This window comes from Bubalus kerabau, chromosome 17 (assembly GCF_029407905.1).
Source record: "Bubalus kerabau isolate K-KA32 ecotype Philippines breed swamp buffalo chromosome 17, PCC_UOA_SB_1v2, whole genome shotgun sequence".
NCBI lineage: Eukaryota > Metazoa > Chordata > Mammalia > Artiodactyla > Bovidae > Bubalus > Bubalus kerabau.
The window spans coordinates 44,227,501-44,255,295 of record NC_073640.1 but is presented as its reverse complement, the minus strand read 5'-3'; the positions used below and the strand labels follow the sequence as shown (position 1 = coordinate 44,255,295).

Sequence of the window (27,795 nt, the reverse complement as noted above, 5' to 3'; positions counted from 1 at the left end):
CCATTTTAACCAATCCTTTTTCTTGAACATTTATTTAAAGTGCTTTTATAAATGTTAAAACAGCCTGGTTACCTGGCCTAGAACAGGAAATACAGACGCATCAAAGGTAAGCGCTGTGTGTGCATATCAGGTGTAAGGCGCCTTCCTGGCTGAGGTGGCTGAACTTTCATCCCACCCACATCTGCATACCAGTCGGTGCTTAGTTGAAAGCAATTTCCAGAAAGGCAGTGGGAGTTTATCTTCTCCACCAGGTCAGCGTCTACTCCACCCCACCTTCCATGCTGGGACCAGGGCGCCTCCACCAGCCCCTGTGGCCATGCCCCTGCCTCACCACCTCCCTAAGCTCCTTGTGCGAAGGGTAAACGGAGGCAAGCCGGGTCAAGGGGGCCTCAGGCCAGGCTGAGTAAGGGGAGGGGAGGAGCCAGGGTGCATAGTACTTCCCTTTTAAATCGCCGAAAGGCTGCGTCAACACACCTTGTGGGTACAAGTCACTTCCTTTCCTCCCGCTGGTTATGGTGTGGACACACGCTGTCAAAGAAATGTTGCATTAATTCCCTAAAACAAGCCAAAAGTTCACCCAGAACAGTAAAAACAGCAGTACAGCACAGTGGTTAAAAGAATGGGATTCTAAATGAGGCAGGTCTGAATTACGGTCTGTAGGCAATGCTGGGCAACTCCGAGTGGATAACCTCACGTCTCTGAGGCTCAGCTCCCTCCCTTGCAAGGGGGATGAGGAGGGGAGGAGACGTGGGGGTGGGATGGGAGGGGTGGAACCTGGTCTCCAAGGTGCTGTGAGGATTAAGGGGTGAATAACAGTAATCCACGAGCAGTGAGCCGCACTTCGCGCAGTGTTTGCACATGGGAGTGCACAGAAAGTGATGACCACAGTGACTCCCACTGCCATTGTATCACCCTCGTTGGCTGAATTTTTCTGTGGCAGTCGGTTGCTGTCATGCTGTGTAGACAGCCTCAGTCATGAAGCAAGAAAACCCCCAGGGTGTGCCTCTCCCCCAGGGGGCGCTCTCGCCCCCTCTCACCCCCTTCTCACCCCCACCGTTTCCTTCAGACCCATCAGGCAACGGACACTCATGCCTGGTGCCAAGAATGCAGGTGAGACCCGAGGAGGGCACCCTGTGCGTCCCGCCCAGCCAGCACCCAGCCGCCGCATCATGGAGGAAGCACCCAGAAGGGTGGGCAGTGCTGGGCATGCCCCTTAGCCCACCCTGAGATCCCCAGAGAACCACTGCTGGCTTCCCTGTGCAAATCTAGTCCCATAAAGAGGTTCCCGACTCTGGGCCAGAGCCGCACATGCAGCAAATCAAAACCAGATTAATAAACCACGCGCATACTTTGAGAGGGGACAAAAACTAATGAGATTTATTTTTAATTAGTCTCTGAACTTTAGTGCCTCCAAGTTTTCATGAGTGAGGTTGCTTAGCACATTTCTCTGAACTGGTCATTCCTGAGACAGCAGGCATCACCTTGGACACCCGACACACAGGTGGGCCAACACATGGGGTGTTATATCCTTCTGGGGCTTGTGGGGAACGCAACCCCTCCAGCCTTTCAGGAACTGATCAGTACCTGCCAATCTCCTGCACAAAACAGACAAACTGGACCCCTCAGTGTATCCCCAAGGTGGTCCCTGGAGGAAGAGGAAGTGAGGAAATGGATGGAGTGCTTTTGGAGGCAGCTGTTAATGAAATGACAGGCTGGCCTCAGTCAAGGGCAACCTGGGGGCCTCCCTGCCTCCTGCTACTTGGATGACTAAGTGTTTGCTGATGCATCTCTGCAGTGGTTCCTTTTATGCGTCAACTCGATAGGGCCACAGGTTGCCCAGATGTTTGGTCAAACACTATTCTGGATGTGCCTGTGAGGGTATTTCTGGACGAGATTAACATTTGAAGTGTAGACTGAGAAAGAAGATTGCCTTCCCCAGTGTGCGGGCAGGGGGGCGCCTTACCCAATCTGTTGAAGTCTTGAATAGAACAAATCTGAACAGGGAGCTCAGCTCTCTCTTTGAGCTGGGAGGCTAGTCTTCTCCTGTCTTGGGACTCCATCTCAGACTAGGACTTAAACATCAGCCCTCTTGCTTTCCAGGCCTTTGGATTCAGATGGGAATTTACACCATCCCCTGTCCTGGGCCTCCAGCTGCTGGCTGCAGGTCATGGGGTGTTATATCCTTCTGGGGCTTGTGGGGAATGCAGACCCCTCCAGCCTTTCAGGAACTGATCAGTACCTGCCAATCTCCTGCACAAAACAGACACACTGGACCCTTAATCAGCCTCCATAATCAAGTGAGCCAATTCCTTATAATAAAGATCTCTCTCTTTCTCTCTCTCTATACATAATGTATATAGATGTGATTATATACATATATATGTAGATATATATAGATATGTGTGTATATGCATATTGATGTGTATATTATGTATATAATCAATTGAGCCAATTCTTTATAACAAAGACCTCTCTCTCTCTCTATATATATATATATATATATACATATTAGGTATACAGATGTATATATGTGTGTGTATATATATATAGATATATATGTATATGTATATTGATGTATGTATGTATATAATCAAGTGAGCCAATTCCTTATAATAAAGACCTCTCTCTTTCTCTCTCTCTATATATTCAGTTCAGTTCAGTCACTCAGTCGTGTCCGACTCTTTGTGACCCCATGAATTGCAGCATGCCAGGGCTCCCTGTCCATCACCAACTCCCGGAGTTCACTCAGACTCACGTCCATCAAGTTGGTGATGCCATCCAGCTGTCTCATCCTCTGTCATCCCCTTCTCCCCTGCCCCCAATCCCTCCCAGCATCTGAGTCTTTTCCAATGAGTCAACTCTTCGCATGAGGTGGCCAAAGTACTGGAGTTTCAGCTTTAGCATCATTCCTTCCAAAGAACACCCGGGGCTGATCTCCTTCAGAATGGACTGGTTGGATCTCCTTGCAGTCCATGGGACTCTCAAGAGTCTATTAGGTATAGGTATATAGACATATATATATATACATACATACATATATATAAGGGTTTCCCTTGTGGCTCAGCTGGTAAAGAATCCACCCTCAATGTGGGAGACCTGGGTTCGATCCCTGGGTTAGGAAGATCCCCTGGAAAAGGCAAAGACTACCCACTCCAGTATTCTGGCCTGGAGAATTCCATGGACTGTATAGTCCATGGGGTCGCAAAGAGTCAGACACGACTGAGCGACTTTCACTTTCAGATATACATTGATAGGTGTGTATATGTATATTGATGTGTATATATGTATATAGGGCTTCTCCAGTGGCTCAGCGGTAAAGACTCTGCCTCCAGTGCAGGAGTCAGAGGAGATGCGGGTTCAATCCCCAGGTCAGGAAGATCTCCTGGAGGAGGGCACAGCAACCCACTCCAGTATTCTTGCCTGGAGAATCCCCATGGACAGAGGAGCCTGGAGGGCTACAGGCCTTAAGAGTCGCAAAGAGTGGACATGACTGAAGCGACACAGCATGCACATTTAGCATGCAAACTTATGTATACTGATGTGTGTATATACATATGTATTTATTGTTCAGTTGCTAAGACATATCTGACTCTTTGCGGTCACATAGACTGCAACATGCCAGGCTTCTCTGTCCTTCATTATGTCCCAGAATTTGTTCAAACTCATGTTCATTGAGTCGCTGATGCCATCCAACCATCTCATCCTCTGTCACCCCCTTCTCCTCCTGCCTCTATATATATATATATATATATATATATATATATATATATATAAGTGAAAGTGGAGAGTGAAAAAGTTGGCTTAAAGCTCAACATTCAGAAAATGAAGATCATGGCATCTGGTCCCACCACTTCATGGGAAATAGATGGGGAAACAGTGGAAACAATGTCAGACTTTATTTTTCTGGGTTCCAAAATCACTACAGATGGTGACTGCAGCCATGAAATTAAAAGACGCTTACTCCTTGGAAGGAAAGTTATGACCAACCTAGATAGCATATTCAAAAGCAGAGACATTACTTTGCCAACAAAGGTTCATCTGGTCAAGGCTATGGTTTTTCCTGTGGTCATGTATGGATGTGAGAGTTGGACTGTGAAGAAAGCTGAGTGCTGAAGAATTGATGCTTTTGAACTGTGGTGTTGGAGAAGACTCTTGAGAGTCCCTTGGACTGCAAGGAGATCCAACCAGTCCATTCTGAAGGAGATCAGCCCTGGGATTTCTTTGGAGGGAATGATGCTAAAGCTGAAACTCCAGTACTTTGGCCACCTCATGCCAAGAGTTGATTCACTGGAAAAGACCCTGATGCTGGGAGGGATTGGGGGCAGGAGGAGAAGGGGACGACAGAGGATGACATGGCTAGATGGCATCACTGACTCGATGGACGTGAGTCTGAGTGAACTCCGGGAGTTGGTGATGGACAGGGAGGCCTGGCGTGCTGCGATTCATGGGGTTGCAAAGAGTCGGACACGACTGAGCGACTGATCTGATCTGATCTGATATGTGTGTGTGTGTGTGTGTGTGTGTGTGTGTGTGTATATATATATATATATATATATATATATAAAAGGTCTTCCCTGGTGGCTCAGACAGTAAAGAATTTGCCTGCAATGCAGGAGAGAGACCTGGGTTCAATCAATCCCTGGGGGTGGAAATGGCAACCCACTCCAGTATTCTTGCCTGGAGAATCTCATGGACAGAGGAGCCTAGTGGGCTACAGTCCATATGGTTGCAAAGAGTCAGACACAACTGAAGTGACTTAGCATGCATGGACACACAAATATATATGTATATATGTGGATATATTGCATAGATGTATATAGGCGTGTATATGTATACATATAAATGTATATATATGTAGATTGATGTGTCTATACATGTATATGTACACAGATGTGTCTATATAGATATAGATATATATAGATAGATACATATATATGTATATAGATGTGTACACCCTGTTTACCTGGAGAGCCCTAACCGACACAGTCTTTTTACTGTCTGGCTCTGAATTCCAGTCACCAGAGGTGTGCTCTAGTAGACAAATCAGATGCGTCTAGTGATTTGGTCCTAATCAGCCAGGCTTTCAAACAGGAGAGGAGTTCCGCCTTCCCTAGGTGGAATCAGCAATCCACATCTTCCCTGCAGTAGCCAGAGTGGGGCAGCCGAGGATCTGAGGGTCCTCTGGGTGCTCCTCTCTGTTCCCCATAGATCTGGCTGGAGCTCAGCGGCAGCTGAAATGTTCTAGCTCCCTGCAGGCTCTCAGAGATGGTGATGGCACCCCACTCCAGTACTCTTGCCTGGAAGGTCCCATGGGCAGAGGAGCCTGGTGGGCTGCAGTCCATGGGGTCGCGAAGAGTCAGACACGACTGAGCGACTTCACTTTCACTTTTCGCTTTCATGTATTGGAGAAGGAAATGGCAACCCACTCCAGTGTTGTTGCCTGGAGAATCCCAGGGACGGGGGAGCCTAGTGGGCTGCCATCTATGGGGTCGCACAGAGTCGGATACGACTGAAGCGACTTAGCAGCAGCAGGCTCTGCCCAGCCCCCAGGTGTTCAGAGCAACCTGACTGGTGTATCTGCTCAGAACCTCTCTAATAGACAGGTGTTGGAGAAGAAGAGCAGTAATTGAGCTAATGTAGCGGAGTTTAAAAAAAGGAAAGTGTTTTTTTTTTTTTTTTTTAATCAGTTGATGTTATACGATCAAAACTTCCCACAGAGATGGGGTAGGACAGAAAGATACAGAGAATGTACCACCTCATATCCTGACCAATTAAAATATATTTATTACACATCAGAGTTTTAATGTGCTTATATGGGTTCATTATAAAAGAAACTTCAAAAGATGGCATTTCGGAAAACAACTGTTCTATTTTGGAGACTGCTGTCCTCTGACCATGTCATCTGGAAACACAAAACCACAAAGAGAGAGGGGAGGGCAGCCCAGGACATCTCCACAACTGGGGCCCCTATTAACTCATTCATTAACAAACCACTTGATTTTGATTTTTAATTACTCGCGTAATCTACGCTTTTACATTGTCATAATGTTTGTTTACTTTGGTGATTTATAACATGTAACACTTTCTGTTCTGTTCAAAAGCACAACTGTAAGCATTTTCCAACTTCTTTGTTCTTTGATAAAAAGGAAATTGATCTTTATCTGGTTACCATTCTGCCTTTCAAACCTGCAAATTCTGCTTCCAAGGAGGGCCGGTGTGATGTTTCCATGACTTCGTTCATTTTCAACCTTATTCTGGGAAGTTTCCAGAATGCCTCGGTCCACGGCCCTATGTCACTTCTCTCAATGTCACCAAAGACTGTTGGTCACAAACTTCAGAAGTTTATGAAGCAAAAGAAGCAGAAGTTTGGACAAAAACAGTCTTTCTTAAACTTTGATACTTTCAAAAGCAGTATCCATTTGTTTCTACTCAGGTTCAGCAAGACTTCTTCTGCTGGCTTCAGTCCTAACTTACCAGGAAGATTCTCTGGCATTTCCACATAAACCACAGTCCAGCTGAGGGTGGGTGGGGGCCCCTGGGTCGGCAGAGCTCCTGGTTGGGAGACACCGCCTCTTTCCTTCCTGACCCACACTAACCCTGGCAGGGCCAGGCTCACCTGCAGCGAGCCATCACCTACCTGGGAAACCTGGCCCGGAGCCTGTATCTACATCATGAGAAAGGGCAGAACCACAGCACCTCCCTGGTCAGGTCTCTACACCCCTGTAGACAGCAGGACGGTGGATGCCCTGGTGGACTGTCTCCCACAGCCTGGCAGTCTGTGGGCCCCCCAGCCATAACACTGGGGACCCTGGATACAACCTGAGGAGGAAGGTGGACATCGGTGGGGTTGCGAAAGCTATCTTGTCCTGAACCCTTTCACTGGGATGAGTTCACTGAGGAGGGGACATGGGTGCCACTCTGAAGGTGAGGGCACAAGCCAGTGGGTGACCTATCTTACAGAGAAGTGCAAAGGCCCTGAGGCAGGAACTCAGGGACCCATCCCTGAGCTCCATCCACACCCATGCATCTAGCACCTGTAGGGTGGCTGCCACATGGTAGCTTCTGACCAGCTCGTGTGTGCAGGGGGGCTTTCTAGAAGGACCACAGTTTCCTAGGGAAGAGTCCAGGTTCCCCACTGCACTCATCCACTCCATGCTACCCAGCATACAGCAAGCACTGAAGGAGAAGGGTCACTCACTTATTTGGTCTGTCATTCAAGCTCTCAAATAAATGCACTGTGCCTCTGCTAAGCTATAGCTCACTGGAAGGTACTCTTGCAGGCCTGGGATTCTATAGCAGAATATTACCACCCTCACATTCTACTTGGTGGAAGATAACACATAAGGAAATGAATTGAACTGAACGAGATAATTTCACAAGGTGCTAAGTCTATGAAAAAAATTATGCAGGGACACAAGGGATATTTCAGGTGGGGTAGTTAGGCATGGCCCCTCTCAAGAGACCACGTGAAGCTAAGCCCCCAGTTACACTTGGAGGAAGAACAGTCCAGGGGGAGGGGGCAGTAGGTGCAGACGTCCTGCCGCAGAAGCAAGGCCGCTTGCCCAGGAGGAACAGGAAGACGGCCAGTGGGGTCACAGGGAGGTGATGAAGGTCAAGATGGTCGGATACCATGGACCCTAGAGGGTGAGAGCCTGCTGCATCGTCAGTGCATGTTAGGAGTCCTCTCTTGCCTTGGGGTGACCCCACGAGAGAAGTGCTCCAGGACAGGGAGGGACAGTGGTGATGCCAACTGTACCCAGGCTGCATATAAAGATGGCAGCCCGTACCCACTGCCCATGACCACCTGTCCTCAGGACACGGGGTGGCAGGAAGACATGTGGGCATGGGTGAGGGTCCAGGTGAGGGCTCCCTGTCTTCCACAGCCTGCTGAACATGAGGCCTGTATGCACTAAATATCATGCACAACCCTGAGCTTTATTGATTCCTTGGGAAACAGACCACAATTATTTTTGAAAATAGATGGCATATTTGTCTATCCTCTGAAGCAGCTCATACTCCAATAGATAATGTGTCAGGAGAAAAATCAAAGAAAATGGAGGTGTCCATATCTCAGATAGATTTTTTTTCTGTATTGGCAATGTGCAAACAACTAGCAGAAAAGCTAACAAGAACCATGACCGAGGCTCGAGGCAGAGAAACCAAGAGAAGCCCTCACTGTGAGGGGCTCAGGCACTGCCAACACATGGGAAATGACAGCAGCCGTCCAGAGGCTCGGGTAAGAGCATCTCAATCCTTCTTTTGAGGAGACCCAACCATGGGGTCGCTATGAGTCGGATACGACTGAGCGACTTCACTTTCCCTTTTCACGTTCATGCATTGGAGAAAGAAATGGCAACCCGCTCCAGTGTCCTAGCCTGGAGAATCCCAAGGACGGGGGAGCCTGGTGGCTGCCGTCTATGGGGTCACACAGAATCGGACAAGACTGAAGTGACTTAGCAGCAGCAATGGAGAGCTACCCATTCCCCTCGTCATCTGTCCAAGTCCCAGGCGTGGGCGCATAACCCCAAAGGGCCGGAAGCCAGCCTGCCTTCAAAGACCTCCTGCATGATCTGTATCTTTACAGTTTGAGCTGGGTTCTCATCATCTGCACCTGAAAGACCCCTGGTCCGGATGAGGATGGAGGAGGTGCAACTTCAGTACAGCAGAAGGATACCATAAGCAAAATGTTTCCGTGCCTCGGACAAAGCACCATCACCCCAAACCTGGACCACAGGAGACCCACGTCCACATGCCATGTGTCATTCAGGAGGGTGAGTGTGGGGCAGAGAACTAGGTCGTTAGGGTCAGTTCAGACCCAGACAGTGGTACACAGACCGGCCCACAGAGGCTAGACCTGGGACAGGAGTGCGGCAGCCTGGGCCGCCGCCTCCGAGCTGTGCACCCAGATTTCTCACCTGTGTGTATCCTCAGGTGGACCTTTAGGTGATGGGATGTCCGGAAGGTTTTCCCACAGTACGGGCAGTCCTTCATGGCTGATCCTAGGCTCCTGTCACGAAGCAGTGCGGGCTGCTGGACGCCGGCCGATCTCCCAGCCTCCTCGCCAATGTCTGCAGCGGAGGAGAAACGTTCTCACATCACTTCAGCACATGTCAGAAGTTGTTCGCACCAAAACTGCTAACACCACACAAAGTTAAACATGTCAATACTACACCTGTCTGTTTCATTCTTTAAATCTGACAGAATGCTGACAATTCATGTATTTTCTTGTTATTCTCTTAAATTATTTCATCTTTCCTATCATCATTTTAAGCAGCATATGGTACCTTTATATTGAACTGAATTAAACAAGAAAAGAAACAGCTGTGTCAGCAGCTGGTTTGATTTCTTCTTTTGCTTAGCTCCTATTAAGTAGTTTTTTGCAAAAGTTTAAAAATGTTGGTGTTTGTTGAATTTGATTAATTTGTAATATGGACTAGCTGGAGAGTTTGCTATAGGATCGAAATCACATTTGCATTATATCAAGCAACAAATGGAAAAAAATGTGTTTCGGCTGAGTCCCTAAGACATGCAGACATATAGCTATTTTGGGACAGGAAAGAAAATTATCCCAAACTGATCATTTCTTCCTTGTAGAGTCTTGCCTCCATCGCTGGCTGGTGTAATCTCATGAAAGAGAGAAGAAAAAGTATGGAAATGTGGTTCCACAATTAGCCCATGATAAACATATAGTGACATATTCAAAGTCATGTGCAGAAACTCAGCTGCAAAACTCCCATAAACTTAGAGCACCACAGTTAAATCTTTGTGCAGTGACTTGAGAACTTCCTCTGTAAAGTATCAATACAAATTTTCCTTCCTGCTGTTATTTGTTATGTAACCCAAACCATTAGAAAACGGAATAAAATTTACATACGGCTGCCTTCTGCACAGAAATGATGGGACATAATAGTAAATAAAACTGTGAAAATATCTAGTGGTTGGAGGATATGTTATTGCAGCACCCGAGGCCTGACATCACATTGCCAAGGAGGCGACATCAGGGGAGCGGGGCAGGAGCTGGGAACCTTGCCTCGAGAAGGGGAGGCACGCAAGCCTTCTCCTCTGGCCTCCCCACAGGGCTGGAGGCCGCTGCCTGGCACAGAACCCAAGCCCCCAAGGCTGGCAGGGTCCTGGCCGTAGCTTCTGGCCCACCCTCCAGGCCTCGCGGTAGATTCACTATGAGAACAAGGGCACTTTCTGGGATAATAAGCAGACCTCCGAGTTCCGCAGAGAGCAAAATAAACAAGATTTGTACCTTCCAAGCAATGGAAAATGCAAATTGCTTTTATTCTTCAACATCCGTTCCTGGTGTTCTCTGCTCACAGCCGAAAGGGACAGACTTACAGGCCATGAACAAGGTGAAGGCAAGCGCACTTAATTCTAATCTGGATGTTTGCTCGGAACAACCGTGGAACGCTTTGGCTTCAAGCATCCTCTGTGCATTCGGACTGTGTGCCGCCCTGGAAAGTTTCCTGGAAGGCTCGCTTTGACTCCTATTCTCCCCAACTCTTCTAACCACCCTTGGAAAAGAGTTGTTCAAAGGGTCTAATTGCCCAGCTCTTTCTCTCCTCAAAATATTACGTGGGTAGGAGGGCTCAGTTCATCCACATCTAGAGCCCACCTGACCTACCACTAGCTTTGTGGTTTGTCCACAAGACTGTGGAAAGACTTGCAGAGATGGCTACGGATAAGGGCAAGCAGGCACAAAGGGGGCTCTCAAGATCACAGCAAACGCCCCACATGCATTCATAGCAGGCAGCCCCACGTCCACAGGTCACATCCACAAGCACCGCCGCCACCGCTGTGTTAAAAGAACCAGTGTGCCAACAGTCCAGGAGGAAAACGGCCAGACACCAGATGCCCATTCCAAGCCAACCACATCCTAGGTATAAACAACTGGTGGGCCAACTCTTACCCATCTCGCTGTACCCCCACAGCCACCCCAACACCAAACCTGTTGCAGTTGCCCTCCCAGCGTAACTCAGTTTATCTTTTGTGTGATCATGAGGTCAGCTTAAAATAACAATGAGCCTGATTAAATTTCTGCCCAACTGCTCCGTGCAATGGGGTTAAGATATCCTATTTAAGTTCGGATGTCACGAGCTGTCATTTGAATGAGGAACAAAACTAAGTGTTGACTTCAGGACAGGAGGAGGCAGGTGTGGGCTTTTGACGCTGCATCCCTGCCCATCCCGTGTCCCACCATCAGCAGTCCAGCCCCTCCCCTAGACCCTCCTCCATCGGAGCCTCTGGGGAACAGTCCAACAGAGGAGAATAGAGAGTGTGGGGAATGCATTTCCACTGCAGCTTTTGGTGAGCCCTGGCCCAGGGCATGCTATAGATAAATAGACAGATAAAGCCGCCACCATGCGCTCCCACAGGCTTTAGGGAAGGTGAGGATGAGCTGCGTCCCACTATATGTCACTCTAAGTGATGGCCTGTATCTGTTTTCCTTTTATCTTTCTATCTTGGATATGTGTGGCCCAATAAAAAGAATAAATTTGTAAGATAAACAGCTTTCTTTGCAGATTTAAGAGTCTAATTTTCACTTTACACAGAATTTTTTTCCCCCCTTGGAGGGCCAGAAGGCCTATGGCGTTTACTCTTAGACTAATCCAAGTAGAAAAACAAACTTGAGTGAGGATGAAGGGGAATTGTGGGTGGTCCCAGGAAGTGTCCGGAGAGGCTGGAAGCCAAGTACCGTCAGTGATGGTGGAGGAAGGCCCACCCGGCGGCACACTCCCAGGGCCTGTGTGTGAGTCCCTGCCTATACGTGGATGGGTACCATTAAACAAGGTGTGTTAGACTAGGCCCTGCCCCACTGAGAACCCAAGTGGCTGGCTCAGAGGGGAAGATGAGGCTGTTCTCTTATTCCTTCTCTCCCAGGGTGCAAAAGCACTAGCAGCTGTCTTTTTGCAAGACTCTCCAGGCAGAGTCCCAAGGCTCTGTGGCCTCACACAGCCAGCCAAGGACACATCCATGGTCCTGATTATGGACAGACCAGTCCTTCCCCAGCCCCTCTAGGAAAGAGACAATAGAAGGGAAGCAGCATTATAAAAAAGACATGTGTGACCCTTTTTCAGGCCACATGTGGACTGCTTTTGTTTTTTTATATATTCCGTTTTCTAAACTCCACAGTATCTCTTCTCTCTGATCAAACACTTGCTCTAAGTGTGTTGAGTGGAATGAAGCTGGGCATTTGAGAAGAGGTGGGCCTCAGACTCGCTGTCTGCTCCTCCTGCTCCATGGTGAAAGCACCTTGGCCAGCTCCTCGAGGCTGGGGTGTCCCCAAGAGTGGGGACATCCGACTGCAAGCAACACAGCCTCAGCCTGAGTGTGCTCTGGGCCTCACAATATGGGGAAATAGCTGAGAAGTAGCTCCTGGGACCTCTGTTTCTTTTCCTGACCCCACTAAATAATATGCGATCTATTCCTCAGGAGTGGATATCTTACATAATGGCAGCAAATAATATTCCAGAGGAACACAGACTATACATGCAACCCTTCCCAAGTGTCAGCCTAAAACAGGTGAATTGTAGTAGATATCAAAAACTCTGCTTCCTCCTGTTCCTACAAGCTGGGAGTGTTTAGATAAAAAAGAAGACATGGATCCAATCATTTCAAGTTTTGTTTCAAGAATTTAGGCAGTTTCTCAAAAAATTAAAAATAGAACTACTATATGATCCATCAATTCCACCCCTGGGTGTATATCCAAAGGAAACAAAAACACTAATTGGAAAAAGATACATGCACCCGGATGTTCATTGTCTACAATTGCCAACACACTGAGTGTCTATCAACGAATGAACTGATAGAGAAGACATGGGGTGTGCGTGTGTGCTAAGTTGCTTCAGCCATGTCCAACTCTGTGTGATGCAATGTAATGTATAGCCCGCCAGGCTATACATCTCCATGGAATTCTCCAGGCAAGAATACTGGAGTGGGTTGCCATGCCCTCCTCCAGGGGACCTTCCCAACCCAGGGATCAAACCCGGATCTCCTGCATTGCAGGCAAATTCTTTACCGCTGAGCCACTGGGGAAGCTTATGGGGTTTATATAGGTATATGTGGGCTTCCCAGGTGGTACTAGTGGTAAAGTACCCATACACACACATTGGAGAAAGAAATGGCGACCCACTGCAGTATCCTTGCCTGGGAAATCCATAGACAGAGAAGCTACAGTCCACAGAGTCCCAAAATAATCAGGCATGACGTAGCGACTAAACAACAAAATACACATACAGTGTTATACCACTCAGTCATAACAGAATGAAATTTTGCCATTTGCAACAACACGGATGGACATGGAGGGTGTTCTGTGAAGTGAAACAAGTCGGACAGAGAAAGCCAAATACTGTGTGGTATCTCTTACATGTGGAATCTTTAAAATATACAACAAACAACTGAATAATACAAAAAAGAAACAGACTCACAGATATAGAGAACAAAGCAGTGGTTTCAAGTGGGGAGAGGGAACGGGGAGGGGCAGTATAGGAGTAGGGGATTAAGAGGTACAAACTATTATGCCTAAAACATGCTGCAAGGATATAGTGCACAATACTGGAAATATAGTCAATGTTTTATCATAGCTGTAAATGGAGCACAACCTTTAAAACCTGAGAATCACTACACTGTATGCTTTATATATAATATTTATAATATTGCACATCAATTATCCTTCAATTTCAAAAGCTGTGTTTTGGGGGGCACATCAAACAACGGACCCTCGTAATTTTGTCATCTCAAGGTCAGAAACCTTGCCTTCTATGTTTCCACTTGCTTCTCCTGATCTTCTGAGTATATAGCAAGGTTGCCCTAGGTCAAGGTAACTGAGTGCATTACCTTCCCTAGAATTGACAGAGGGAGAGCCCACAGCTGTGGGCTAAAGAAGGCGCTGGGAGATTCAGAATGGTTGTGGATTATGTTAGAATCCCCATCATCAACTAAACCACAAACTGGCAGTCCTGGAGAGACAAAGAATCCGATGCTTAGAAAGAAAAACAACTTTTCAAAAGTTAAAACCTAGACGCACATAAAACACCATCAGCAGCTACCCGAATCCATCTCTGAGACTGGCTATCTTGTACACAAATATGATTTGAATTTCTGGGTGCCCCGTTATACACTTAACCTTATTGTTGTATTTGTTTGGAATTTAAAAACTTGGTTTATGAAATAATTTTGCATCTTAAGGGTAGATTCCCTCCCCCCAGGGTTATCTTTAAATACTTGACTTCCTTGGTACATATTTAAAATATCCTTGTTTGCAGAGAAGAAGTCAGGAGTCAGGAGGCAGAATCTCTTCCTTCTTGATCCCCAGTGCCTGGCTGTCCTTAGGCAAAACTTCTCACCCTACCCCAGCTGGACTTATTGGCTCTTCCCCTCCGGCTCCTTGTAGTCCCGTGATATTGTGAGCCCCAAGTCCACTGCAGGCCGTCTTCACCCACCTAGTGGCCTTTCCTTCACCCACCCTAGACTACGTGTCCAGTAAATTCAGTCGTGTCTGACTCTTTGTGACCCCATAGACTGTAGCCCTCTGTCTATACCCTCCTCCAGGGGATCTTCCTGACCCAGGGATCGAACCTGTGTCTCCTATATTGCAAGCAGGTTCTTTACTGTTGAGTCACTGGGAAAGTCCTAGCCCATCTTAAGCCAAATCAGAAATAGGGATGGATTTTAGAGAGATGGGAGGAAATGACCATGAAAGGGATAGTGCATGCTTCAATATATTCCACGAGCCCCAACTTTTCCCAACTGCCTCTGCCCTAAGTTGGCACCACTGACTAGTCCAGGCAATGCTGGAGGCACTGAAAAGAGAGACTCTGCACCATGGCTGCCTCCCTCTCCTCCCCGGCCACCCTGTCCTTGCAACACAAGTGTTGAGGGGGCAGAATCACAAAATAGAGGACGCCTGGATCCCTGAGCCACCAGATCAACGCAAGACAGACTGCGCGTGAATGAGAACAAATCTTGGCTCTGTTAAGTCCTCGAGACTTGGAGACTGGTCACTATGGGAATCAGGAACCAAGTCGTGCGAACCTTCTACTGGTGAAGTCTTTTGGGTTTATACCCAATTCTCCAGGTAGTCCTATTAACCCACAGAATGTGACAGAGAACAAGGTCCAGAGAGACCAAAAGAGGCAGGGTGGGACCAAAAAGAAAAAGCAAAGAGAGGTTTTTTTAAAACTGTGCATGTACCCTTACTGCTCACCTCATCCTGCCAGGCAGCCTTACCCTTCACACGCCCAAAAGTACATTCTGGAAAGATTTAAAAAAAAAAAAAATGTAATGATGATGATGATGAAGATAAGCCCATGAAAGGAATGGAGAGTTGTCCCAGGAACCTCAGTGGGATGAGGGAGCTGTCCATACACCTGAGTGCTTACTATTTTACGACATAAAAGGCCATGGTATTTTAATTTCTATGAAACTCTTAGTATAACAGTAAATACATTTTCCCAGATGAGTCCTGCAGTTCATTCTGAAAGTCTGCCTTGTGCAAAGAGCATCTCAAAAGCACAGCTCTCACTTCATTAATGAAGGAAAAAGCAATTTGTGGAGTCTAAAGGGTGAGCAGGACACCAAAAAATCACATCTTTCTTAATTTCTTTGCCCACATATATCAGTGTTTTAAAATGGTTTCAGGGTAGAAGAAAGAACACTTTGGAGAAAAAGTCCAAGAGAATGTATAGTTCCTCTTAAAAGCTTAACACTTTCCCTTATTTTGAAAACTTTAAACAGACTCAAAACAATTACTGTGATAGAGGTAATGGCTATGGCTGATGAAGGGTTCCTTGTATTTTTAAAAACGATTTTAAATTAATGGTATGCATAAAAATTATAAGATTTCCATAAACAAATGTACTTAACTCTTGGAAGATGTAAGTCATGCCTTAGGTCAGTGTTAATTTGGTGTCTCTGTTATTTCATCAAAGTTCTCCGGTTTATGATGGCCATATATAGTCATGTTAAATACTTAAGCATTAATATGGATTGGCAAAAGTATTTGTTTAAATAGAGAGCTATTTTAGAAAAGGATGACCACTTGTGAGAAGGCAATAGCCAGCTTCCCTGTGGGTCCTTAGGACCAGGGACCAGGCTGGGCTCCCTGGCAAGGCCCAGCTCGTGACAGACCTCTGGTCACAGAGGTGAATGTCCTCCATCATCGCCTTCCTCACCTCTGACCCAGACTCAAAACTGTGCAGAGCTCCATTTGCTGTTAGCAAGATAGAATTTCTGGAACTGGGGAAATAGGTCACTAAAAGGCTAAAATTTGGAGAAAAAAAATATAAGATACTAAGATCTCAAATGGCTTCTCTAAAGCAACATTTTGATGAGTTAAGTGAAAATGAATCAGAAACATATGGATTAAATTTCCCTTAAAATACACAAGGGCTTCAAAATCAAGCACTGTGGGCCAAATGTGTTTCTGGTTTTACCAAGCCCAGAGCCCTTTCCTAATTGTCAGGGGAGTGTGCAGAACACCCCTGCTGGTGACTGGGCCACCCATGGGGTCTCTTCCCTTTGGCATTGTGTGACGCTGCCATTGACAACATGCTCTGTAATCCTTGGGTTGCCAGTTCTCCCAAGGCGCTCAGGGCTGGCTGTGGGCATGTGCTTTTAGTCCCCAGACTGGGAGCTGTGACCAGGGACGCAGCAGGCAGGATGTGGGACTCAGAGAAGCAACCCTTGACAAGACAGATTGCGTGATGGATTTCTCTGGGCTCCGCACACCTCTCTCTTCCCTCTGGCCTGCAGGGCAAGGACACATCCCAGAAACTGATCAGATGAACCAGAGCAGAGCAGGGTGACCTACAGACTGGCCTGGGTGAGGAGAAGCAGGCAGGATGCGACTGGAGAGGGATGGCCCAGGGAGATGCCATCCCCTGGGGAAAGCCTGGCTATGGGCAGGGGAGGGACAAGTCCTTGGCTCTGTCACTCTAGAATAACCCCCGACTCCTCACTGTCTCCCACCCCCACCTAAGTGGCCCCCGCTGCTGCTCTGACCTCATCCCAACTTTACTCCAGCCCTCCACCTATCTGTTTTCCTCAAGGCCTCCTGGCTGGTACCCCACTTTTGCTCCTATTCCCCCAGTTCAGTTCAGTTCAGTTCAGTCACTCAGTCATGTCTGACTCTGCAGCCCCATGGACTGCAGCACGCCAGGCCTCCCTGTCCATCACCAACTCCTGGAGCTTGCTCACACTGATTTCTATCAAGTCAGTGATGCCATCCAGCCATCTCATCCTCTGTCGTCCCCTTCTCCTCCTGCCTTCAATCTTTCCCAGCATCAGGGTCATTTGAAATGAGTCAGTTCTTTGCATCAGGTGGCCAAAGTATTGGAGCTTCAGCTTCAGCATCAGTCCTTCCAATGAATATTCAGGACTGATTTCCTTTAGGATTGACTAGTTGTTGTGGCCCCATCCACCTGGAATTCTCTCCGCCCAGAATTCACACAGAGACTCACACTCAGACTTTAGTCCACCGCCTCTCCTGGGAGTGCTGTTTCTGACCACACTGTCTGGAGGAATTCTCCCTGACTCCGCATTCCTGGGTGTTCTTTCTCTGGTTTGTCCTTCAAGGAATGATCACCTATGGCAGATGCTAACTGACCTGCATATTTGTCTGCTTACCACCTGTCTGCTCTTAGACACAAGCTCCACACAAACAAGGACCACGCACCCTTGCTTGGGTGTTACACCCCCAGCACTCGGCAGGCGCTCCGCTCATTAGCAGGTGCTCAGTACATACTTTAAAATTTGTACCTACTCTTTTAAACACACCCTTTTAAACTAAATAAAAGAATCAGAGGAGGCAAGCAAACTGGAATTCAGAGGGCAAGATGAGCTCCTGACTACAAGAAGAAAGTTGCTTTGAGTAGTCCGGGGGGAAGTGGCCCCCTGTATAAGCAAAATATCAGAAATGCCCCCAACGTGCTCAGCACAGACCATCTGGGGCTGGAGTGTGAAGACAGCAGGGGGGCAGGAGGTCAGGGGCATCTAGGGAAGCTTCCTGAAGGAGGAGGCCTCAGGGTGTCTCCTGGGTCTCTAGTCAGGTGGAAGGAACCACACACAGACACTTTAATCAGCAAGATCACAACAGCTTGAGGGAAGATGGCGGTGTGTCGTTGAGGCACCATCCACGATTTCATCTGCCTACTTCCTGGCTAAAAAGGAAGCTGTCATTGCATTGGAAGAAACAGCATAAAGAAACAGTAATCAATACAAAAGCATAATAAAACAGATACTTTAAAAGTAATCCATGCCCCAATCACTACTGTAATTATTGCAAAATATTTGTTATGCTTTCCCTTCTTCATAATTTAAATTACATGTTCCTTTCTTTAAAAAAACACACACACACACACAAAAAAAACTATAGACTATAGAAGCCTCTACTTTCAGTAAAGCATAAATTCCCAAAAGATTTCTATGTAATTTATTTTCTTAAAAAAAAAAAAACTATAGCTTTTAAGATCCTCTTAAGGTAATTTACAGCCCCCTTCTTTATGATTGGGGTGGGGGCTGGGGGAAGATTGGAGGAGATCTCTTTGACTACCGGGTAGGCTTCAGGAATTCTTACTTAAATTACACTGAGAACAAGCTGGACCGATTTTTTTCAAAATGTGCTTGGTCACTCGCCATAACTTGTGGGCTGAGTTTTCTCTAGGGACGGACACGCACTGAAAGGAGAAGGAATGATCTGGAGATAACGCCTCCCCTGGAGACAGGTTTTGCCATATTCTTTTTTAAACAAAGAAGACATCTTAAGCACCTTGCAATATCTTTCATTTAATCGTTGGCAGAAGGCAAGTCCCTGATGAACACTGGCCTGTGTCTTTCTCTTTAACCAGCTGAGTGATCCAAGCTTTTAATATAGCCATTCCAATTATTGTAAAAGTCATCTAGTACCTTATAACCACAAATATTGACAGTTTATTGCACAACACATTCCTGACATTTGAAGGTCACACCATACATAATACATACTCTTTTATAAAAGTGTCTGGAACAAAAAGATACATGATAAGCAATTACCTCTCCCAGCTTGTATGTATGTACAGTTCGGGGCCAACGAGGTTGCATGGGAGGCACAGGCACCATTTTAAATAATCTATTAAGGCAGCATGGAGGCTTTCATGATGGATAATTATGAAATGGCTTGTGGACACGCTGCAGTCAGATTGGTTGGCTGGGCTGTGGGGTCTGGGCAGCTCTCCTCTTCTGAGTTCGGGTCACAACGCCACATCGCCACAGAGAGCCCTGCCTCACATCACAATCGGATTTTCCCCCAAAGCCACTAAGCATAACAGAGTCACAATATGTTCTTGTTTTTCAGATTGGTCTGTATGTGGCTGAAAGGAATTTAAAAAATCTACCAGGCCTGGTTCAGATGCACCCCACCCCCAGGCTGTTGGGGTACTGACCGCAGCTCTCTCATCACATACACAGCCAGACACCACCCTCCCAGGGCTGCGGTGTCCAGACACCTGCACAGGGGTACATGGCTGGCAGGCCCAGGTGCAAACCAGGATGGGAAGGGTGAGCCAAGAAACTCTACTGAAGCTGAGGCCATGCAACATCTCCTGAGAACATTCTGCGAAAGAAGGCTCTGCCTACCGCCACCGCCCTCACCCCCATGCTGTTCCCACTTGTCCTTCCGGCTTACATCTGACAGAAAGGTGCCAATCACAGATTAAGTGGAAAAGGTTTTCAATCAGATGCTTCAGGTTAAAACCAAGTTCCACCAACTCTTAGAGAATATAATCCTGGGCAAATGACATAACCTCTCTGAGGTTCAGTTTCCTTATCTGTAAAACAGGGATAGTCGTTAACATTCATTTAGCAAGGGCCTGGTGCAGGCAGGATATGCTCCAGTTAATAACAGCTTTTAACATGAATATTGTCAAAGGGACCCCTTGCATGCAAGGGTGGCTCATGGGGAAGGCAGAGACCTGTGGCTTTAGCGCTCTCCCCAAGCGACAGAGCCTGCAACCTGCACAAGGTCCAGAATGACAGGGCATGCTCCCTTTCTGAAAAGTCCGGGTTACAGCAGTTTCTTCAAAGCTCTGAACACCCAGGCAATTCTCCCAAGTTAACAGTGAAAAACAATTCAGCCTGCAATTGAGCTTTGCATAGATGACAATCTTTAATCACAGATGAAGCAGCAGGTCATTAGAATCTACATCAAACTTCCTCCCAAATGATACTAATGGCTACTGTTTGGGGGGGAAAAAAAAAACCCTATATATACATATGCATGTATACATGCAAATACGCATTATTTTAAAACTGTATTAAAACAAATGATCAACAAACTCTCAAGATAATCAAAAGTCCTTCCAAGAGTAATTTTATTTTGATTTTCAGGGTGAACGCCTTAAAATTTAAGACATGGGACCAAAATGATTTCTATAAAAATGACGTGTTTATTAGCATTAAATCCTAGGCAAGAGGGTTTCCATATAAAGAACACATTTTTGCATCTGAAAAGCATACATATTAGAATGTGTGTGTTTCTTTAAGAAGCTATTCTGTTTTAGAGGGTAGCGGGTAAGATAGGGCACCACGTGATCAGGAGGTTGCTATGGTAAATATGCATTTTTTATTGAAGAGTAAACAGTGGCAGAAAACAAGTGTCAATTGCCAGCTCTGAAGTTACTGCCATTTCTGAGCTGCACTGACTTATCTAACCCTTTTAATTTGAGAACCTTTATCAGATGAACACTATCAATGGATCAAGATTTAAATTTTTTTTAATAAATGCTGAAACTTTAAACACTTTGTAGTAATAAATACTTTAGCTGACATATAAAAATTAGCAAAAAAAATTCTATCCAGCCCTGCCCGTCACGGTACAAACATTTTTCTGGAGCTGTTTTGCCTGGCTGATAGATCTCCAAAGGACAAAACCTTTGGACTTGGCTCAGGCCACAAAGCAGAGGAGCCAAGGAGACAGCCAAGGTTACCACACTGACCATTGTCTTGGTACATGCCAGCAAAACAAAGCTAGAGCCGATGCCCTGGAGAATGGCCTTCCCCATGAGTGGTCCAGTGTCTGCGTCCTGGCAAGGTTGATGACCCCCCGACCCCCAAGGCTCCTGGTTGGGGAGTGGACTTTAGACAATACGACTGTGACATGCTCAGTGAAGTTTTTGCTGTTTTCCTCCTCATGACCCCCAGAGACTGCTTGAAGGTAACTTTGCTTTCTGATAACCATAGGAGTGGCCTTTCTCAACTACAAATGAAGCTATGCTATAAACCTCAGATAGCTCCTGGTTACATTCATATCCTGAGTGGGCCCGCAACTAGCTTCTCTGGCCAGGTGAAGAGTGTGGATTTTGTTCTCCTTCTAGCTTATAACTGGCAGAGGACAAGAGGACCAGAGAACTCTTCCTCCACATCTGGCACATCGTAGGCATCCAACCATCACTCAAAGAGCTCATGCATGAATGAATGATGCACGAATGAATGAACTGACCCCTGGGGACTAGCTTCATGGGTAGCAGCTTCCAACAGGAAGGTCAAGTCTGCTCATTCTTCCTTTGCGCCCAGATGAAAGTATCAAGTGTTGGCAAAGTTTTCAAAGGGAAACCTCCAGGTTCTAGCAATCCCATAGACCAGTCCAAACAAATCTTCACAAGGGTCAAGCAAATGAGTATGTCTGCCAAGGAGGCCCAGGGAAGGAGGGGACAAGGACAAGCAGTCTTCCTTGTGGAGGGAGGGGTGGTGGGACAGAGGAAATTGTCCCCATGGTCCCCAGGCATGGACCGAGACTGTCGGCCAGAAGGGGTCACCTCAAAACACCTAGAAGTGTTTGACTCCAAGATCTGAGTTTGAGTTTAAACTCTGAATTCCAAGCAAACCACTAAAGCGTCATGAACTTTAGCATCCTAATCTGCATAACTGGATACTAATTGGATAATGGTACTTACAAAGGAATCTGAGTGTTTCATGAGATAGGGGGTTTGCAAGGCCTTGCTGCTGCTGCTGCTGCTAAGTCGCTTCAGTTGTGTCCGACTCTGTGCGACCCCATAGAGGGCAGCCCACCAGGCTCCCCTGTCCCTGGGATTCTCCAGGCAAGAACACTGGAGTGGGGTGCCATTGCCTTCTCCAATGCATGAAAGTGAAAAGTGAAAGTGAAGTCGCTTAAGATACCTTAAACCCTGCAGAGCTATCACAGCCAAGTGGGAAAGTCACTGGCTTTGAGACAGCAAGCTCTGGGTTTTCCAACCTGGACCTGCCACTTCTGGGCTTCTCCTCTGTAGATGCTTCCCCTAGCCTTGCCCAGACTCTAAATACTGCCTGTAAAGTGGGAATAACAGCACTACTTTACAATCCCTTGTGAAAACTAAATGACATAATGTGAGGAAAAGGCTCCCAACTGACAGTTCCCCTGAACTACCCAGGTCCAGACCTACCCTTGACCTACCTACACAGATAACTAGGATAAACCAGAGGTGATGATTCATATAATAACATCACCATAGGAGCCCTGCTCGTGGTCAGCGCCCTCCCCCGGCACATTGCCAAGCTGGAAAGATCAACTCCGGTGTGCAAAGTGACACCAGCCTCCATGGTGGGAAACCCATGAACAAGCTTCCACGCATGCTATGTTCTAATCCTGAAGTTACAGCTTAACACCTTCTCCCAAGACACCTCCTAGACAAGACAGACCTACTCAGATCATCCCTTTGAGATGAGTAACTAGGGGGTGGGGAGGAAGACCAGGGGAAGGTGTCGGACTGGGATGACAGGGAGAGAGAGGAGCAGTCACCATTTGGGGCAATTCAGGCCTCACCATCCTATACACCTTTCATGAGATGGCTGGTGTTAAAGGGCGAACAGGCTGGCTGCTTCTGAACATCTCCACAGAGCACCCCATCTGCCCAGACATGCCAGGCCCCTCAGTCCTGTACCCCAGAGGCCTTCTGACCAGCTCATGCCCACACCCCAATACTGGGAAAGAATTTTAGGGCCACCTTTCAGGCACTGGGACGTGAGTTGGGACCGTGATGTGATGTGAGCTGGGAGCTTTCCCTGACAAGGCTTCAGGGGGCCAAGGAGATGCCACTCACAGTCCTGCCTGGGTCTGTCCAAGGCATTCCCAGAAAATCTAAGAGCGCAAGGCAGCTCTACTGAGCCCCCAGAAAGAGAAAGGTGAGAACTTTCTCTTTGATGGACCTCAGAATCTCAACACACATTCACCCTCTTCCTGAAACATACACCCCAAACCCTAGCACACTACCTCCCTCTTGCCTGGTTGATGCCACCATTCTCAAGAGTTCAGCTCCAATGCCACTTTCTTGGAAGACATTCTTGTACTTACACACTGAGTCAGGTCAATCCCAATTACTCTAGAATGAAACCTTCATGACACACCTCTCAGAGTTTGTATTTACCATATACATATGATACCTGCTTAATTTCTCTCTCCTACTAGCTTGTCTACACTTTACAAGCTGGGATGCAGTCTGTTTTTCTCAATATTATCTCCCTAAAACCTCCTGGGGCTTCCCAGGTGGTTCAGTGGTCAAGACTCCGCCTACCAATGCAGGAGACGCAGGACCTGCATTGGGAAGGATGGAACATGGGTTCCATCCCTGCATTGGGAAGACCCACTAGAGGAGGAAATGGCAACCCACTCTAGTATTCTTGCCTGGAATAGTTCATGGACAGAGGAGCCTGGTGGGCTACAGTTCATGGGGTTGCAAAGAGTCGGACACGACTGAGTGACTGACATGCATGCAAAACCTCCTGAAACAGAGTAGGTGCTCAGTAAAAACTGATAAGAACGAATGAGTGAATGGTGTTGGGAAGGCTGGGTGGTCATTCCACATGGTGTAACCAAAGGAGGCCCCCGTTTTTTTTTAAGACTCCCTATACTCTCCTGCACTGACCTGCCCCAGTGACACAGAGTCCAGGGCTTGTGCTGTGTAGGGAGAGGCACAGCTAGCTCTCACAGGAGAGAGAAGGGGAGTTGCGGTGTGGTTCTCACAGCTCTCAAGAGCCCCGGCCCAGATGCAGGGGTGAGAGTGGCAGGTGGCAGAATTCAAACAGAACCCTCAGGGTGCATTGGAGAGGTTGAGTAGGTGCCAGTCCAAGACCTGGGCTGGTGGGGAGAGCAGAGTCCAGGCCCTGGGGCAGCTCCTCAGGACATTTGTTCTGTTCAGTTCTTCTGCTGAGTATCTGGACCCGAGGAAAAGTCTGCCCAGACATATGTTCTTGGAGGCACCCCACCACATGCACACCCCACCCCCACATGAGGAATACTCCACTTTTCCCTCTGTGTGAGGCCTCCTGCACCCTCCTTTCCCTTGGCCTGCCACCCCCGGCCCTCCAGCTGTTCTCACAGCTCCCACCCCCACCTCGGCCTCCTCCCAGCTCACCCCTAGTTGGGCACCACCCAGTGCTGCCTGCTAGCGCTCAGTTCTCCAGCGATTCTTCGTCCTGTCTGGTTTGCCATGGCATTCCCAGCCTGCTAGCAAGGTGCCTGGCACATAGTAGGCACTTCGTGTTTTTAAATAAATACGACAACTTTACACTTCGTGACACCACTTTGGATGTAGATTAGATCCTGGTGACAATTGCTAATAAGGAAAATCACTTTCTCCCTTCCCTTTGGACGCTTTTCCACACTAAAATTCAAAGCAGCGCTCAGCCACCACACATATAGTCCTGTAATGCTAATTTCTATCCCATAACCGAGAGAGACAACTAAATGTTGCAAGGTTATTCAAAACTCCTGCCCCTTATCCTCTGACTTCTCCTTAGGGGGAAATTGCACAGGAATACATTTCCTCATCTGTATGTTAAAGCACGGTTATAATCCACCTATCATGATTGCAATTTTGGGAATCAAAACGGAGATCCAAAACAGCCGTGTGATCTACATTTTAGCCACATACATTATAATAAATTAAGTCAAAGAAAGAGTTCCGCATTAACTCTGGCTCTATTCCTTAAATACCCTAGGAGAACCTTGAAGCTGCCCTCTGTAAGAGCCCTGGCCTTCCCTGCCTGCTGTCCAAGGGCTGCAACATGGCCACTGACCCACCGCCTGGAACGGGTCGGTCACAGAGCCAGCTCAGAGTGTTGACTCAGTCCGGCTTTGCAACACAGGTTCAAGGCCACAGAGAGGCTTCCAGCCACCCCTGGCCAAGGGCAAGCAGAAGCCTCTGGGAAGCAGCAGGCAGTGTGGGCAGCATGCTGATGGGAGGTTCCCAGCCTGATGAGTGTGGACACTGCCCTGCACCTCGGGGCTTGGACCAAGGAGGCAGAGGGAACACAAGTGTCCACACCTTAATGAGCTAGCCCATGTTTTTCCCCCTGCCTGGGCCTCTGTTTCCACTTCTATAACTAGCGGGGATAGCAACCCAATGGAGAGCTCATTCGTTACTCAGGGTCTTCACGTGCCAAATTTGTTTTTAACATTTACAAACTCGGGGCACTTCACACATGGTCTTGGTTTCAGCCTCTGCTAAAAAAAACTGTTCTCTCACAACACTGGGTCCCCAAGGGGCAGCAGCTCTTGGGGTGGGTACCGGGGGCTTCTTCCCTGCTCCCAGCCCCCTCCCTCATTCTTGTTTCCTGGCAGCCCCCACCCAGCAGGCACGGCTCTGTATTTGCCATCTCGGCCGAGATGGTCTGGGACACCCTTTCCACCTCTAAAGATGGCCTCAGTAACCTCAGTTGAGCAAATAAGGCAGAAGCCTCCAGACTAATTCTCATAATTATGATGGGTCTATTATTTCAAAGCCAGCGATGATTGTGGGGTCAGGTGCTCAGAGGAAGAGGGAGAGAAACATACTTTAAAGTGATAGCAAATATCCTTTGATTCTTTGCTCTGATACCAAATTGCATCCAGAAATGCTGAAATACGTGCTCGCCACCTTAGTCAAATTTCAAAGAGGCCTCGGCAGGAAGGGCAGTGATCAGGGAGAGAGAGGAGGGGCCAGACAGTCAGGCAACTGAAATAGCCCATGCAGGACTCTGGCGAGGGGACAGGGACACACCCCCACTGCTGTGCTGACCTGGAGATTTCAGCCACACCCCGACCTCCACCTGTGGCAGCCAGCCTTCTCCTTCCTGCCTCCTCAGGTGTTCCCACTCAGCCCCACCACCTGGGCCTCCCGAGCACAGCCTCGAATCCTCTGAACCTTTTCTGGACGATTCTGCACAATGACATGCTGCTCCGGGCTGCTCTCTCATTTTTCTCATGCGTTTTGATTCCAGCCTGCTTACCAAGAGGACCCCATGGGTTTGCCTGTCTGGTAATCACCTACAAAGCCGAGCAAAGGGCTGGCCCACTGAGTCACTCAATAAACACAGGTCGGTTGACCTTTCCATTGTGAAAGACACCATTATTACCTCCTCCAGGGCTTTCTTCCTGGGGCTTCTTCTAGGAGAAAGGCAGATCCAACCAAATGACTGAAAACACCCTGGACTCTCCAGCCTCATTTTCCATTTGGTTTTGGCCCCCAATATTTGCTTAGATGTGAGTTAATTCATCCCACCCACAAGTATGAATGTTGCCCACTCTGTGAGTACGGAGATGGGCAGCAGTCCACACAGCAGACCAGACAGCCCACAGGGGCTGCGGACGAGCACAACGGATGGCAGAGGAGGCAGCTGGGACACCCACATCACACAGCAAGGGGCCCAGCTCTCTCCTTAGTCCTCATCTGTTCTCATCAAAAAATCAGATGCATGACACATTGATGGAACCCACTTTTCCTTGCCACCCTTGCCCCTTGGCGGGGGCACAAACCTCTGGCCTGTGTAGGAGTCTCGACTGGGTCCTTTTCTGCACGTTCTTCTTTTACTTTGGGGGACTTCCTCTAGGCTACAGAAGGGCAGGAAGCACTTTGGTATCTACTCCCACATCATCCACCATGGATTTGTGGCAACGGAGCTGAGCCCAATGAAAGCCCTCTGTTTGATCAGCAGAGCCCCAGAGGTGGCCCTCTTGCTCCTGTGGTCAAGCCCAGGGCACCTGCTGACATCCCACTTTTGCCAACAGCTTGCGTAATACCTTCAGTGGGGAAGATCAAAGGTTGGGAGATTTACCCTGAAGGAACTCAACATGCACGTGGGTGGACAAAATAAACATATAGAAAATAAGATTCATCATGATAACGAAATATGAACCAGCTAATGATAACATGAATGCTAAAGACTGTCATAACTATCATGATAGCAGCTGTAACGTTTATCAGGTGGGACATATGATTATTCCCATTGTACAAAGGAGAAAACTGAGGCTCACAGGGGTTGAATACCTCGTATGAGCTCGCCCAGTTGCTCAGGGCAAAGCCAGGTGCCGTGCAGGTCTCCTGACCCCTGAGCCTCTGTAAGCCCCCCGGGGACTGAAGTTCATGGTGCAGGCTCATGACGCTGTGAGGACAAATGGAGATGAAGGCTGCTGCGGTGGGAGCCAAGGAGGCAGCTTCATGAATGGAGCGCAGGAGCCCAGACTGGAGGGGCTGCTGGGGGGCGGGCAGAGAGGTGGTGTTCTCTGAAATCCACCAGGAGTGGCTGGTCTTGATGCAGGAGGAAAACCGCCTCCTCAGGAAAGCCGATGAAGAGCAGGAGCACAGTGGCAGAGGGGCCTGTCAAAGGGGAGTTGTGCCCCTGAGGTGGAGACCCCACCCTGCCCATTGACTACTCAGTCTTCGGTTGCATCACTTTTTGGCTCCAACACAATCGGAGCATTTGTCGCGCCATCTCAGATCAAGTCTGAAAGACGGCATGCGCCCTAGTGGACTACCGTGCCACGTCCAAGGGGAGGGAGGCCCT

General features: G+C 47.8%; 1 protein-coding gene across 1 annotated transcript in view; it reads right to left on the bottom strand.

Moving 5' to 3' along the window:
* The window catches only part of ZNF536 (zinc finger protein 536), a 252,816-nt gene that overhangs the window by 10,040 nt on the left and 214,981 nt on the right, over positions 1 to 27,795 (bottom strand). The window contains exon 5 of the mRNA XM_055551341.1: positions 8,916 to 9,068. Within this exon, the coding sequence (XP_055407316.1) occupies positions 8,916 to 9,068 (153 nt within the window). The remainder of the gene's footprint in view (positions 1 to 8,915; positions 9,069 to 27,795) is intronic.